Below are 15,121 nucleotides of genomic sequence, written 5' to 3' on the forward strand. Positions count from 1 at the left end.
TGGCAACAATAAATATACGTCTATCTGAGTCAACCCAGTGATTATGGAAGGTTGATTGATTACAGTCATATTACACAGTCCCACTTCAGTGTTCTGAAACCTAGGTTATTGTTAAGAATTCATCTTAAATTACATCAAGAGAGGTAAAAATAAACTTTTTTAACATTGGACAATGTAATGTTTTTAGGGGACTAAGGACAAAATGAATTCATCTTTAATGAGATGCAAGCTAAAAACACACAAAAAAACAGGAATGTGATAATTGCGTTATTTTGAATTACTTACTTTGGTTGATCAAAGACAAAAACCTGACAAGTGACTATAACAGGGACAGGCTGACCTCTTACTAATTCTGCTAGTGGACATTCTTTCCTTTTCCAGCTAATGGCCAGTATCTTGTTGATTTGATCAGTTTGACTTTTCTATCTGTACAAGAACAATGATGGGCGTGAGAGTTGTTCTCCTACTGTTATAAATGCTCCAGGCAAAACAAGAGGAACACACTCCATATGCAATGTTGGGGCCAGGAACTTGAACACCTGATGAAAAACCAGGGGAATAGAATGGAGGAAATGAGATTATGATCCCCCCACAGAGACGGCTAAATTTAACTCTGTAAATAAGCAAATTATAATGCCAGGAAATCCATTCCCCTTAAGCCACATGTTTCCAGTGATGAAATTTGGAGAACAAAACTTGACTGTGCGCCGTAAACAAGACAATTGTATCCAGCCTGTGGGCGATAGCACAGGTGATATCATATTGCATTCTCCCGCCGTCAGACTTCCTGCTCCTGACATAGGCAGCAGAGTAAGAGAGTAGACTCATCTGAACTGACGTGGCCCAGCACATCAGAGCAGCAGGACCCCCTTGAGGAGAAGAGTATATTAAATCTAAAAGCAGTAGGAAAGAAAACAGAAGGAGTGTCTAAGAGGAATACAGAGCAAGTGCCTCCAAGGCTTGGTAAACTTTACACTTACCTCTCTATTTCTGTGGTCTAAGCTGCAGCTGCTATTTACTTTTTGGCAAGAGACACACTTATCAGGAAAAGACAACAGTTGAAAACAACCTATCGTTCTAGGGGTTTGTGTAATACACCATGAGATTTCATCCTCGTTCCCAACTTTCAGAGAAACCTAGAACTTTGCCAGACCATCATCTTATTCTATTCTATAGGGTACACCTGCACTGGGGTTGACCTGGTTATTTTTCAAAAGAAAGCGTTCTTGAGTTGGCCTTTGTTGCTATTGTGATTTTGAGCCGCAGCACTGGAGTCTCTCTGAGAGATCCATGGCAGCCAGAGGATGAGAGATAGGAGATGAAACGGAGCATCTGTGGCTGTGTGAGTGATGTCCCAAACCGCTGTGTGCACATCGCATTTCACAGACACTTGGACTCTGAGAACCCAAACAACGGAGGGAAAGAAGGGCTAAACATTTAGGGCCTCCTGTCTTCCTCCCCTCTCTCTCTCTCTCTCTCTCTCTTCCTCCTGTCTCCCTCCTGTCTTCCACCCCCCCCCCCCTCTATCTCCCTCCTGTCTCTCCCCCACCAGTGGGATGACCTCTCCGTATCCACGGCTGCATAGTATCATGTTTTTAAAGCTCTCCTGAGAGGAGAGAGGAGGCGAATGCAGACCCTCGTCTTCCTCATAGCAAAGACATCTGGGCGGCTTCGTCACGGACAAGAATGTGTCTGCGACTGTGATGACCACGGGGCTGCTCTGAGGGAGAGGCGCTGCGCGGTCCTCTCCGCACACATCTGCCTGTCTCCCAGTCCCCCTCTGCTAACGGGGCCCCGGGCCCCTGTGGCCCCGCTCACTCACCGATGCTGCCGCCGCTGCGCTCCATTAGCACGCACGGCCCCTCTGCACATAAAGGAGGAGCGCAGCTCTGGGTGCCGTCCGGCAGCACCTTTAGAGGGCCATAAATCACACTCTCACCCACTGCCTCTCCCTACGGCCGCCCGTGTTAAAAGCCAATCAGGAGAATTACACACCAACACCCTGGGACCCATTTTCACTTTCTTAAGAAATCATTACTCAATGTTACGCACTCCCCATGTCTCCATAATAACATAGCTCCTTGTTACAGTGCGGATGTCGACAACACAAGTGGGCCAAAACGTGTAGGTCCCAACGCGGGGAAAAGATTTATGAGCATAAAGAGAAGGTGTGGGAGGGGAGGATGCAGGCCAAGTGCTGGCAAGGTGTGAGGCACAGTAGGATAGGATAGAGCTGGCTAGCGGCACCCTTTCCACGAGGACAGAACAGAACAGAACCGGTCAACTGAACAGATAGAGCTGGCTACCGGCACCCTTTCCACGAGGACAGAACAGAACAGAACCAGTCAACTGAACAGGCACATGCTGCACAGGCTGCACATCCTGCGTATCAGAGAAGCAGGAAATCAGAGATTGTTTACACAGTATTACTACAGGCTGATTTAGCAAATAAACAGATTCCAGAACCAGAACAAATAATCCCTGACAAACGCTGGGTGTTCTCTCTAATAGTCTGCATGGTAGGACTTGATTAGCCGAGGCCAGATGTTTGAGGAAGGAAAAGTAAGTGTGTGACTCAACGTCAAGGACAAGCGATAAACGAGTCTCTGGGATAGGGGGGAACTACTTCCTTTCATTAATGTGCTGGTGTGTTGCTGATGAGGAGGACGTGACATGAACTGTGTGGTGCGGGGGAGGTGCGTCGGGAACAGGAAGAGGTCCACAGCCGGTCCTCTCCGGTGCTGTCTGTGGGTGGATGGGCTGGACTGGCCTGGGTTGGGTTGGGTTGCTTGGGTGGGGGAGCTGAGCAGGATGACCTACCTGGAGGTGGTGTTGGCTGTGATCTTCAGGCTGCCGGGATTGCGAATGAGCTTGTCCAGGATGCTGACGATCTGCTCAAACTTTGGCCGGTTGTTGCGGTCCTTCTGCCAGCAGTCCAGCATCAGCTGGTAGAGTGCGGCGGGACAGTCCATCGGCGGGGGCAGTCTGTAGCCCTCGTCCACCGCTTTGATTACCTGCAGCCCAAACAGAAACAGGAAAGGACAAAACATAGAATCATCATTCAGCCTGGAATTTTGGCTTCAGGTAGAACATTGTTTTTTGGGAAAGTATTTGATACATTTCCTGTCTTAGATTATTTCTCAGGGCCTCAGGGTAAATAACTGCTTTGCCTAGAGACGCTCAAAATGGAAGTGGATGAAAGCATAACACAGACAGCTTTATTTTGAGCAGAGGCATACAATCAATTGACTCTAGAGCAGAGCAGAGCAGAGCAGAACTGTCTGGCTATGTTCCCCTGCCTCTCAATGCTTGATCATCAATGCTATGCTAATCCAGTCCAAATAAATCCCCCTAGTCCATTATTGTTCACTGATTTGACAGCGCTGCATCTATAGAGGTCCCTCTCTGGGTCAGTGCGCCAGCTCACTGGAGGTGGATTGCAGCTCGTATTGTCATGCTTCCTCCACCCCTCGTTCCTCAGGCCCCAGAAAGTGTTCCAAGACAGACGTCATTAAGGACGTCTCATTTCGTTAAATGCCCTCGGAGGAACCGAGGAATGAGGGGAGAGGACCTATAAGCGAGGAAACAGAGGAGCGTCCTACGCGGAAGTGGATGTTTTCAATTGGAATGCGTGATGTCCGGCCCCTCCCCTTTGTTCACATCTGTCAACCTACAATTTTAAATAAAACGTGGCGGTTTATGAACGAACACATGAATGATCAGTCAAACTAAAAAAAGACCTTCATATGCTTGTTTTTTTTCATTAAATATCATCGTGTCTTTCTTTTGCACTATAATAACTTCTATTTGGCTGTACTCCATTTCGTTTTGAATTCATGTAATAACACAAGGAAATAATGATGATGAATGATGAAAATAAATGTAGGCCTGTGTCAATGTAAGTACAAATCATTGTAACAACTCTAATGTTTGCTTTCCCATGACAACTACTCACAGTAGAACTCATTTTTTAATTGATCTTAATCTTATCTTAATCTTTTAAGCATCTTAAAGTCCTTTATTATTTATATGCTGTATATAACGACAGGTCCCTTAAGCCTAGCAAGAGGTGATGCTGCTGTCTCATCAGTAATTGCCGTCTCTTAAAAGTGATGCATAAGTGAGCAAACTCATTTCTCATGTACGTCTGTCCTTGACTCATAGAGAAACTCGTCTCCTTTCTCATGTACGTCTGTCCTTGACTCCTCCATCCTCCTTGCTTTTCTTTCCTGTTTCCTTCACATTCTTTTTTCATAGGGAGGTTCAAGTACGTGACAAAAGAGAGGAAGGGAGGATTGATAAATAAGGAATTGAAATGTCCCGTGTGTGAGCACTGAGCCGCGTCTCATATTTCCTTCCCACTTCGAAGCCTGCTCATTGTCCACCGTGCTCACTGTACGGCAGCCACTAATGGCCTGTCTTTGTGTCTGTGCGCAGTCAGGTGGCAGGTAGGCTCTCTGGAGCTCTCTGGAGCCGGCCATCAGCGACAGGTTGTGCCTGCCACCTGGCTCCTCCACGCCTCACTTCCTCTCTCAGCAGGAACTTCATTAGACCCCCCCCGCCCCGCCCTGTTTGCTGACTTAGCTCAACTCACATCCTGATTGGACATCTCCCAGTAAGGCCTCTCTCCGTACGACATGACTTCCCACAGCACGATGCCGTAGCTCCACACGTCGCTGGCTGAGGTGAACTTGCGGTAAGCGATGGCCTCGGGTGCAGTCCACCTGATCGGGATCTTGCCGCCCTGTGGGGAAAAAAGGCCACACATTATGGCTTTTAGAGGATTTGCGTAAAGTAAGTCAGGGCTAAATTGTTATTGTTATTTGTAATAATCGTATCAACTCTTCACACATTAATAATAATTAAGACCTTTGTCAGGTTTTTAATGGCACACACGACACACTGGAACACACACGTGCATATATGGAGGCGACACAGGACACACACGCAGGTAAGCCTGAGATCGCGGTGAATTTAGTTTCTGCTTTTTCCCATCCTGGACTGTCCTTCCTCAAGGACCCCCCAGGAGCAGTGGGCAGCTTGTAGCGCCCGGGGACCAAGTGAAGTGAACTGTCCATCTTTGGTCAGGGATGGACATGTGTTCTGTTATTTTGCATGTTTTTTCAGTTGAGGTTCTTACTGGAGGAAACCCCTTGTGAATACGGGGAGAACATGCAAACTCCACACAGAAAGGCCCAGGAGATAGCCCACTTGAGCACTGTGCACTCTGGGGAGGACCTGCCCCCCAGAGCCAACAGCGCCCCATGTGGGAATCGAAACCATGACCTTCTTGCTGTGAAGCGGCAGTGCAAGCAGTGCAAGCAACTGAGCCACCGTGCCCGTATAGTCTCTCACTATAGTCATTCCACTGATTAACCTTAAATTGAATTCATAACACTGCCTCAGTCTGGGTAGTGCTGAAATAAATACTCTGGAGCTGGCAGCTCCCTTCACCCTGAGCGAGAGACTTTTACAGGGCTGCACATTTGATGAATAAAACCCCAGCACTGACGTCTGCTCCGTAGAGGGAGCATAAATATACATTTGCATATGTTTGTGTGTTGAAGGCAGAGGTTTGGCAGCTCATGCCAGTGGCTGTGATGAACATCCCCGCCTAATCTTACTTCACCTGCCCGACCTGCCCTCTCGTGCCCAGCGGGCATCACAGAGAGCCCCAGCGCCCGCCCGCCGCAGCTCATTTCATCTGTAGCCCACTTCTCCCTGAGGAGTAGAGCCTGTGCTTTCCCGGTGCTCTGAACAGCGCTCCGACAGGCTGCTGGACTTACTCAAGGCTCAGGGCTCCATCGTCATGCTAACAGCAGGAGGTAGAGGAGCCAAAGCTAACCGTCTCGCTGGCCAAGGCACACAACTCCTGCCCCGCTTTCTCCAAACACACCACCCTCAAAAAATAAACCGGCGCGTCCACAGGGCCCTCCCCCGTGAGTGCAGACAAACATACCCGGCTCTCAGAGCAGGAAGATTACTGCTAATTAATGTAAAATCTGACATCCACGCCACACAGATTCCTGGGGGCTTTCAGCCAAGGGGAATGGAGGTGGGCAGTGTCTGTGGGAGACTTGCAGAGATGAAGGAACACCATGTGGAACAGGATGGAGTGGGACGTTCACTTTGACCACAAGAAGTATTTATGTTTTTTGTCACACATTTTTGGTGAAAAGTAGGAAGGCTTGCCTTGCGACTTCCCTCATGAAAAGTAAACTGAGCATTTATTAAACAAAAGGATATATAAAGTGACATTCGTGCTGTGAGTCTAGTCCTTCATAAGTTCTGGAACTTAGTGTTTAGAGGAGAGAATGTCATTCCTTTTTGTTTTCCTCCATGATCGTCCTAAAACGCCCAAGCATGTTCTGAATTTATGTTAGCGTTATCTCTTTATTTATGCGTAGGCTATCTGCTCCACTCCAGCAAGGCCGGGATGCTTGTTTGAAAGTGACATATGTGCCCATTAATCTCCTAGACAACAGATATTCACAGGGGAGCTGGCCTTGGGAGATAGGGACAGACAAAGCCGCTGTGTGGGCTCTCAGGCTACCTGCCGTCCCCGCCATGCTGGGGTGTGGGATGAGCTCTCCTCAAGACTCATCGTTTCAAAATGGAGAAAAAGACTTCTACATGTCCTGAGCTGTAGAAAAAACATGGATTATCTTGTTTGTTTGTTTTGCTATTTGTTTTAAAAATACGGGACCCATATTTTGTGAATCATTGTAATGTGGGCAAGAGCTGCTCTAAAAAAGACGTTGAAAGAAAAGGAGGAAGCAGATATCGGATTGTTTGCTTGGCTGTCTGTCTAACACAGATTAGTCAGTGGGTCTGGTATGATGATGTGTGTCTTTGCTCACCCGTGTTGTGTAGGCAGCCTCGGGGTCGTCCTCCAGCACCCTGGACAGGCCGAAGTCAGACACTTTACACACCAGGTTGCTGTTGACCAAGATGTTCCGGGCCGCCAGATCTCTGTGGACGTAGCCCATGTCGGAGAGGTATTTCATGCCAGAGGCGATGCCACGCAGCATACCCACCAGCTGGATGACGGTGAACTGGGCATCGTGTTTCTAGCCAACAGAGAGGAGAGGACAGACGAGTTGATATAGTGTGAGCCAGAAAAATCATAGGCAAACTGGACATGTCAACGAAACGATCATTAGCAAATTATCAGCATCGCTCTCAGACTTTCCAGCGACCTATGAAATGATCTCACTCCTTTTAAAAACCCAGACTGGCCTCGAGAGCCAAAACTCTTGAATGTGTTGATATGCTGATGTATGATTTTGTTGGAATCTCAACCCTGTCGCTGGAATGTCCTTAAATAGTGGGTGTTACCCCCATCCAAACGCTCAACACATCTCTGCTAAATAGCAAATGGTGAGTGCAGTGCAGATATACATTATCAAAAATAAACCACCTACGGCACTATATACAGAAAGAGAATGAGGAACGTATACAGTCTCATGATGATGACATGTTGCCCTAGCATATGTGTTTACACTGCGGTACACTGGCTTTTATATGCGGGGTGATGGGCAGTTGATGCCTGAAGAGGACATGAGAGATAAACACGCAGGAGGAAGCACTATCTCAGACTGAAGAAGACAGGCTGGATGAGTAAGATAGCATTGATTCTTCAGAGGACCCTAGAGAAGGGGTTCTTTTACCAAAGACAGCCAACTGCACTCCTTCCAGACGTCTTGTTCGATAGCTGTGCTCTTTAGCTCTCGCTCTCTCTGCTTTTTCTCTCTGTCTTTTTTTCCCAACTCTTTTACCGATGTCCTTTTTTTGTGTGTGAATGAAAGCAAGTTTGGAGCTTTGTTTATGTACGGCATGTAAAATACTTTTGGATTGAAATAAACATTGGACCACCTGGTACATCGTGAAGCCGGCGCGAGTTCAAAGCCTTTCTAATAATAGTGCCATGAGCAGCCGTGAGGAAATGCATTCAGCGAGGGATGACAGTTTGCTCTGATGGAGAGCAGACCCCTCTCGCACATCAGGAAATTGCTGCAGAATTCTACAACTGTGCTCTGGTTCTTTTTTTTTCTTCTGTGGGTGGGAGACTGTGCAGGCACACATGGAATACAGTTCAGATAGAGCCCCTAAAAAACTGAAAATCATGTTTGCTCATGTTGTTTTAATGTTATGGTATGGCTAATTTCAATAATCCAGACCCTCTATTTAACGTTAAGTGCACTGCGTAACTCCGGGAATCTGGACTGCCGCCTTCGGATGCACAAGGTTCTCATGAAAATGAGTCATGCCCTCCATTTACTCGGGGGGGATGTATGTTTTACTTTTCTCCCTCCCTTCTCACAGCACACCGCAGCAGTGTGAACTACGGTGTGTTAAAGTATGTACTGTTAACCACGCTCAAAAACAACACACAGAGGCGGGCACAGGTCGAGGACGGCAAACGGCTGAAAAATGAAAAAAAACACGAAGCCTTGTTGTACACATGAGTCAGGTGCGGCAGTGCTGGTAAGCCCTGATGGCAGCTTGCAGAGGTTAAGCTGACCCACTTAATGAGCTCGTTAATGAAGCTATCAGCACTTTCCAGAGCGGCCATGTCTCGACCCGGCCCATGCGACACACAGCCTGTTGTGTGCCTGTTTGTTTTTGCAGTGCTGGTGATTTGGTAATGGTGCGAGGCGTGTGAAGGACAGTGTGAGCCCAGGCTGTTTATCTGGCACGGCTGAGCGGAGCGGAGAGGAGAGGAGAGGAGAGGAGAGGAGAGGAGAGGACAGGAGAGGGGAGGAGAGGAGAGGAGAGGAGAGGAGAGGGGAGGGGAGGGGAGGAGAGGAGAGGAGAGGGGAGGAGAGGAGAGGAGAGGAGAGGAGAGGGGCTGGCAGGCAGGCAGGCAGGCACGAGGCCACTCATCAGCCCCCATCCGCCTGCTCATCCTCCATATGACACAGGCTGGGGGGATTCATTTCACTTTATTTATTTATTTACTGCTCCAGTCTCAGACCCAAGTCTGTGTTTGATAAAGGACTCTGTCTCTGACCATGGGCTAGACACACAGCTGGCCAGTCACAAAAACACATTGAATGGACCTGGACTAGAAGAACCTTTTCTCTAGTGTGAGCATCACTGAGGCCCCAATTGTAGCAAAGAAACCCTGTCAAAGATGGCGGCCCAGAGAGATCTGTGTCTGATGGTTTAAGACAACACAGGTCTGCACAAGTCAACACCTAAAGAAGGGGTAGGAGACACGTACATGTAGACTAATAGCTGTTCTGCAGACATGGAGATAAGAGGAGGGGAGGGTGCAGGTATTTAGAGCCTGTTAGAGTGAGAGCCCACAGGCCCTGGAGCCGCTCCTCTGATCATACATACATAATAGAGTGTCATTAGGGAGCCCAGGGTGTCATACTCACTCGCAGGAAGCTGTCCAAGGAGCCGTTCTCCATGTACTCCGTCACAATCATCACCGGCTTACCTGAGGGGAGAGGAAATTGCAGATTTATTTCCCACTTAATCTTTTTTTAGTCTAGTTATTCGGAGGATTATACTGAAAGCTCTGTGTCTGAAAGAGTAATGCACTTCGCATCACCCTGAGATGCAAACGCATAAACACGCTTTTTTGAAAAGTTTTCTTTTCTGAGATTACAGAAATGCAAATGGTCTGAGATGAAAATATCTCCAGAACACACAAAACATTCAAAGTAAAAAAAAAAAAAAGACTAATTGTCACGATTTTGCAGAGGCCCTCACCTCCTCTTTAAATAAAATTAATTATTGAGAGTTAAAAGGAGATTTGTGGTGTTCAGACTCAAACAAAGTCAAATCAGAGCTCTGGCAGCTGTACTTTTTACAGGTTTACGAGGCCACTGGGCTGAGTTGGCTCTTCCAGATCCAGCACATCCAAAGCATCATCCTGGTGCCACAGAACTATGCGCCGTCTAGCCCTGTACTGTGTGCCTCCCACATGACGGCCATGACCCTGGCAGAAGCGGTCATCATGACAACTTGCAGCGGCTGTGGGTTCAGGAGAAGAAACTTCCTTCGGGATGAAAGGAGGAGTCTGACTGAATTTAGAGGGCCCTTGAGGTCAGCTGTCACGGCCAAGACAGCTTTACTCCGCCGTCACCGTGGCCCGTAACTTACTGCTTTTATCATCTGCACCTTATTTCAATCTCCACTGATGCTCCACGTCCACCAGCGAAGGAAGAAAGGCCAGCCTTTAAATCAGGAGCGCACTGACGACTGGCTGGATGGTCACGAGATGTTGGGTCTGACAGATGGCTTTATTTCCTCTCTCTCGTGCCTCCCACATGCATGTATCAATGTGAATACCACACATCTGGCTCCACATATCCTGCTCTCAAAACTGCCTGCAGTCCAGGATGATGGATGGTGTTTACAAAAATACAGAGCATGCAGTCAATATGTGCTGAGTTGATAAAAAGTCACCCAATTAATACAACATGCTGAATCACACACATCCCTCCCTATCTCATAGCTTACAGATTTTATGGGAGTGCGTTTACCTCATGGGCTCCACTGACTGACAGGCAAACCTGTAAGTCCTCAAGATAGTGCCGCGGACCACTTTCCCCAAACACGAGAGCCATTCTCGTTCCAAACACTCTACGATAGAGTCAAACAAACCCTCTTCTATTACAATGAGCCTTGATAAAGTGACTCCCACAGTCGGGGCAGACGGCTTTTATGGTTCCAGAACATAAAAATATGGCCTCCACTCCCCCATCTGAAGCCCTGAGCTTTTGATCCTGGGAGCAAGCTCGTAATCAGTATTGCAGGCACAACTCCGCCCGTGAAGCGGCATTTCCAGCTCTGCAAATATTTTGCCGAACGCAAGGCCAAAAGCAGCAGGTTAAATGGGGTGTGAAAGTCTCTGGATTATTAAGAATTAACAGGGGCAAGTTAATAAATCACCCCGCGTCCGTCAGAGGCCACGGGGAGACACATGCCAGCCTCCCCGGCCCCCGCACTGCCAAAACACTGGAGCCCAGAGCTGCTTTCAATCACGCACATATGCTCAGACAGAGCAGCCCAGCCCAGCCCAGCCCCGCCGCTCCCCTCACCCAAACACTGCCGCAGATGCAGATACGATCACAGCGACATGCCCACTCACACACACATGCACACACAACCACAAATGCCCTTTTTAGCATACATATCCACTCACACTCTCTCTCTCACACACACACACACACATACACACATACATTCACAGACAAATTCAAACAGACCAAAAATAGTTATACTGATGCATATGTTCATATGCCAATTGAGCTGTATACATACAAGCATTCAAAGACTCCAAGCAACACTCCCAATATGCCACTGCAATGATCTTTCACTTGTTATTTACAAGATGGGTTTCAGCTGAGAAAGGGTTGCAAGATTTACTGGACAAACATAATCCCAATTTTACGAGGAATTATATACATGAAAGGCACATTGAGCATTCCTCTTCTGATACTATTTGAAATGAACCAAAAGTTGACAAACTGCTGGATACATTCTGAAAGACTTTGATCAGATGAAATGCTGAGTATGCAGTCCAGTCTGGCAAGTATTCTGCAAGTAATAAAAATGATTGGTACAGAAGGCTGGTCCAAGTTCTTTCTCTTTTTTTACATAATTACCAAAGAACAGAGCTTCATAATTAAAGCCACTCACATACACATAAAACCTCAGTATGCCTCGAAATATTACGGATATAGTAAATATATAGAGTAGTATATAGTACATTTAGATTATAGAATTTGTCAAATTAACTTACCACTGGTAAGAGACAGATCTACAATAAATTGTACATATCATACGACTGTCAATAATAATTTTGGTTAGACTTGGGTTCAACAGTGTTTCCTCACAGTTGAAAAAAGTAATCCCATCACAATCTTACAAGCCTAGAGTAAGACCACGTTTGGTAGTGTATATTTACATTATAAAACACTGGAAACACGGACCTTAAGAATACTCCTTAAGTGGCCCCCTCAGAGGAACTATGGTTTGAATTTGGGTCATTACAGATACAGTGTCTGATATACTGTATAGAATAGAAAATAAAGATTGGTCAAATTATGAAGCAAGGTAAATGCTTTGCCTCACTCTGAAAAGGGCCCCACAATTATGAGTTAGGTCAATAAAACAATAGCCTTATCGGTTAATGCATTCGGGACGTCATGACATTGGATTTATTATTCACTAAATAAAATGTTAATGAATACAAAGTTTAAAAAGAATCTCTGTACAAACTTCACTAGCTCTTGTAGAAGGACTATGATTGTGAGTTAACATTTATTTAGCAAAAATGAGAAATCCATAACTAATTAGTTAAAAACTAACAAACCAGAGAACAAGACTCCAACGGCAGCGCTCACACACAGTCTATGCTGTATTACATATTGAATTCCACAATGGTCAGAATCCACAACCCTTAGTTACTGCATGAATTCCAATAGTTTAATCATGTATTCCTCTTCTGGTCATTTGTGGTTTAGGCTTAGAATTACTGAATTTACTGAACTAACTAACAAGTTCTGTCATATACAGTAACAAAACTCTAATGAAACAAAATTCTGCTGAGCAACGATGGATATGGACATTAATATTCGACTGTTTTCTAATGTTGGAATTATGGATTTAGCGCTTCATCCCATTAAAGCTACTTGACTGAAATAATTGTATACTGTGTAGACGAGGAAGTAAATGCTGTTTTGTGATGGTAGATTGTACGGCAGAGAAAGCAGACTTACTGCGCGTGACCACACCCTCCAGCCTGATGATGTTGGGATGGTCAAATTGTCCCATGATGCTCGCTTCGCTCAGGAAGTCCCGCCTTTGCTTGTCCGTGTAGCCTGCCTTCAGAGTCTTGATGGCCACACAGATCTCTTTTTTTGAGGGCAGTTTAAGGCGCCCACTGCAAACCTCCCCAAATTCTCCTGCAGAGAGAGAGAGAGTACACTTAATTTATTGGAATGTGACCCTGTGTCAGTTTTTCCTACTGAACAAATTCTATTATGATCTTTCTCTTAAAAGTGGTTAAATGTTTCTGCCAATGTCTACAATTTTTACAGCACATGTTATGACCACTTATCAAAGGTTTCCATGTATAACAATAAACATAGCTCAAGGGCATCTGTATTTTCGCTGCGCTTAAGAAAAAACAGATCTTCAAACTCCATTTCTAAAGGCCACGTGGCCATGCAGGTGTAAGATTTTCCAGGGTAGTTCCCAGCCCAGTGAGCCAGTCCACTTCAAAGAGCTCGGTGAGAGGGGCTAAGTCGTCTCGCTGAGACACGCGGTGACAGAGACTTGGATGGATGCGAAAGAGATTGAGATGATGTCACCAGAAAGATATCCAGGCCAGGATCATGTCCTTCTTGCGTAATTTCATGTGCAATTATTTCCTATCCAGGTTGAGGAAAGGAGAGGAGGGGAAACACAGGGCCGATATCTGGAAAAGCTTAGCAGGAATAATTGCAAGCTGTCCAAACAGCCGCCCTGCTGGGCTTGGCCCGCTGGATAGACACATTGCTGACCGTCGGTACAGTAAGTTCACTGGAAACCTACATAATCCTCTGTCTTGCAATCAGTCTAATGAGACGGGCTGGGAGATGAAGCGCAAGCAGTACGTGGTACATGACTTCTATCCTAAATTGATATGAATGGTTGGCTCTTCTGCATCACACAGAGGGCCGACACACACACACACACACACACACACACACACACACACACACACACACACACACACACACACACACACACACACACACACACACACACACACACACACACACACACACACAGACTTCACAGTAAATGCATCAGCAGCTCTGTTTTATTCCCCCGTCTGAGCAGTAAAAAATTACGGCTCCAATCAAGCAACACCATTTAAGCGAGTCGGAGGTTTTACCGGACTGTTATAAATGTTGAAGTTTGTGTGGAGGCTTTACAGGAGGGACTCCAGAGTGAGTCTGCCAGGAGGGATGTGTCATTCGATGTCACGTACCATCATCTCACCCATTGTCTGATGGAGCCATGAATCACATGGCATTACTCTGACGCCTGCTAGCTACTTAAGACCTCAGAGACCCAGAGTGCCTGGAAGCAAGGGGGCTGTGGGGAGCTGGAAAATACCATCTCAGCTGGGGGTGGAGAAGTATTAACCATATTGCATTGCTCTGGCAATAGACACTCTATTAAGGGCAACTGGGACATGTGAAGCAATCTGGGTGGATGGGTTCTCCCTCTCTCTGTCACTCTCTCTCTCTTTCTCTCTCTCTCTCTCTCTCTCTCTCTGTCTCACTCTCTCTTTCAATACAGCTGAGATAGCCACCAGGAGAGGTGTGGTTACTCTGGGGAGTTTGAGGGCTTTATATGATTTACTAATGTATCCCATACTTTCATACTTCAACTTGATGTTTTTCTATGAGGTGGGACAGGATTACTGCACTTACCTGCGCCAACCACTTTGTCAATAGCTATACAGGAAGCATCCAACTCTTTGGCAAACTCATGTACTGCCTGACACGGGTCCTCATACGTGTGGGGATCCACGTACGTCCTGAGTCCTGGGAGCCTCACTACAAGTGGGGAAAAGGGCATTATTAAAACAACAGCCACAAACTCAACGAGCAGAATCTCAGCATCCTACTGAGCGTGCGCTCTCCCAACCCCGACTCCCAGAACATGTGTTTGGCAGCCCCTGGTAGAGTGCTCTGTCCTCTAATCTTGCTTTTAATAGTTTGTGGAGCAGCATGCTGACTTGCATTTGTTAACAGGAAACTGCGGTTGCATTGATCAGGGATTAAAAATGAGAAAGTGTCAGGAAAATAGTAACAAATTCCGTGTCTAGCTTTGACATTTGGACCTGGGAACAATAGAAAAGACAAACATGGAGGCACGGGCAAACACACTCACAGTGACCATTACCGAACTGAAGCCTCTTTTCGTCCGGGTGTTTGGATTTGCTGTAACCACAAAACCTGCCAATTAAAGCAGAGGAAAGGCATTCATTAACGTCAGTGACTCTTCAGGACTGGCTTTGTAAAGTTCAGTCACAGAACAGTGACAGGCACAGGGCTGAGCAGGGGCAGGAGCAGGAGGCAGCAGACAGACCTGGCTGTTTTGC

At 46.5% G+C, this 15,121-nt stretch overlaps 1 protein-coding gene across 3 annotated transcripts in view; it reads right to left on the reverse strand.

The window, feature by feature from the left end:
• epha3 (eph receptor A3) overlaps positions 1-15,121 on the reverse strand; it is an 84,274-nt gene that overhangs the window by 11,873 nt on the left and 57,280 nt on the right. For all 3 annotated transcript variants that reach the window (XM_012819815.3, XM_031561003.2, XM_031561010.2), the window contains exons 9-15: positions 14,911-14,975; positions 14,448-14,573; positions 12,741-12,926; positions 9,387-9,448; positions 6,861-7,070; positions 4,595-4,744; positions 2,821-3,014 (exon numbers count right to left, since the gene is read on the reverse strand). In XM_012819815.3, the coding sequence (XP_012675269.2) occupies positions 2,821-3,014; positions 4,595-4,744; positions 6,861-7,070; positions 9,387-9,448; positions 12,741-12,926; positions 14,448-14,573; positions 14,911-14,975 (993 nt within the window). The remainder of the gene's footprint in view (positions 1-2,820; positions 3,015-4,594; positions 4,745-6,860; positions 7,071-9,386; positions 9,449-12,740; positions 12,927-14,447; positions 14,574-14,910; positions 14,976-15,121) is intronic.

Source organism: Clupea harengus, chromosome 2 (assembly GCF_900700415.2).
Source record: "Clupea harengus chromosome 2, Ch_v2.0.2, whole genome shotgun sequence".
Lineage (NCBI taxonomy): Eukaryota > Metazoa > Chordata > Actinopteri > Clupeiformes > Clupeidae > Clupea > Clupea harengus.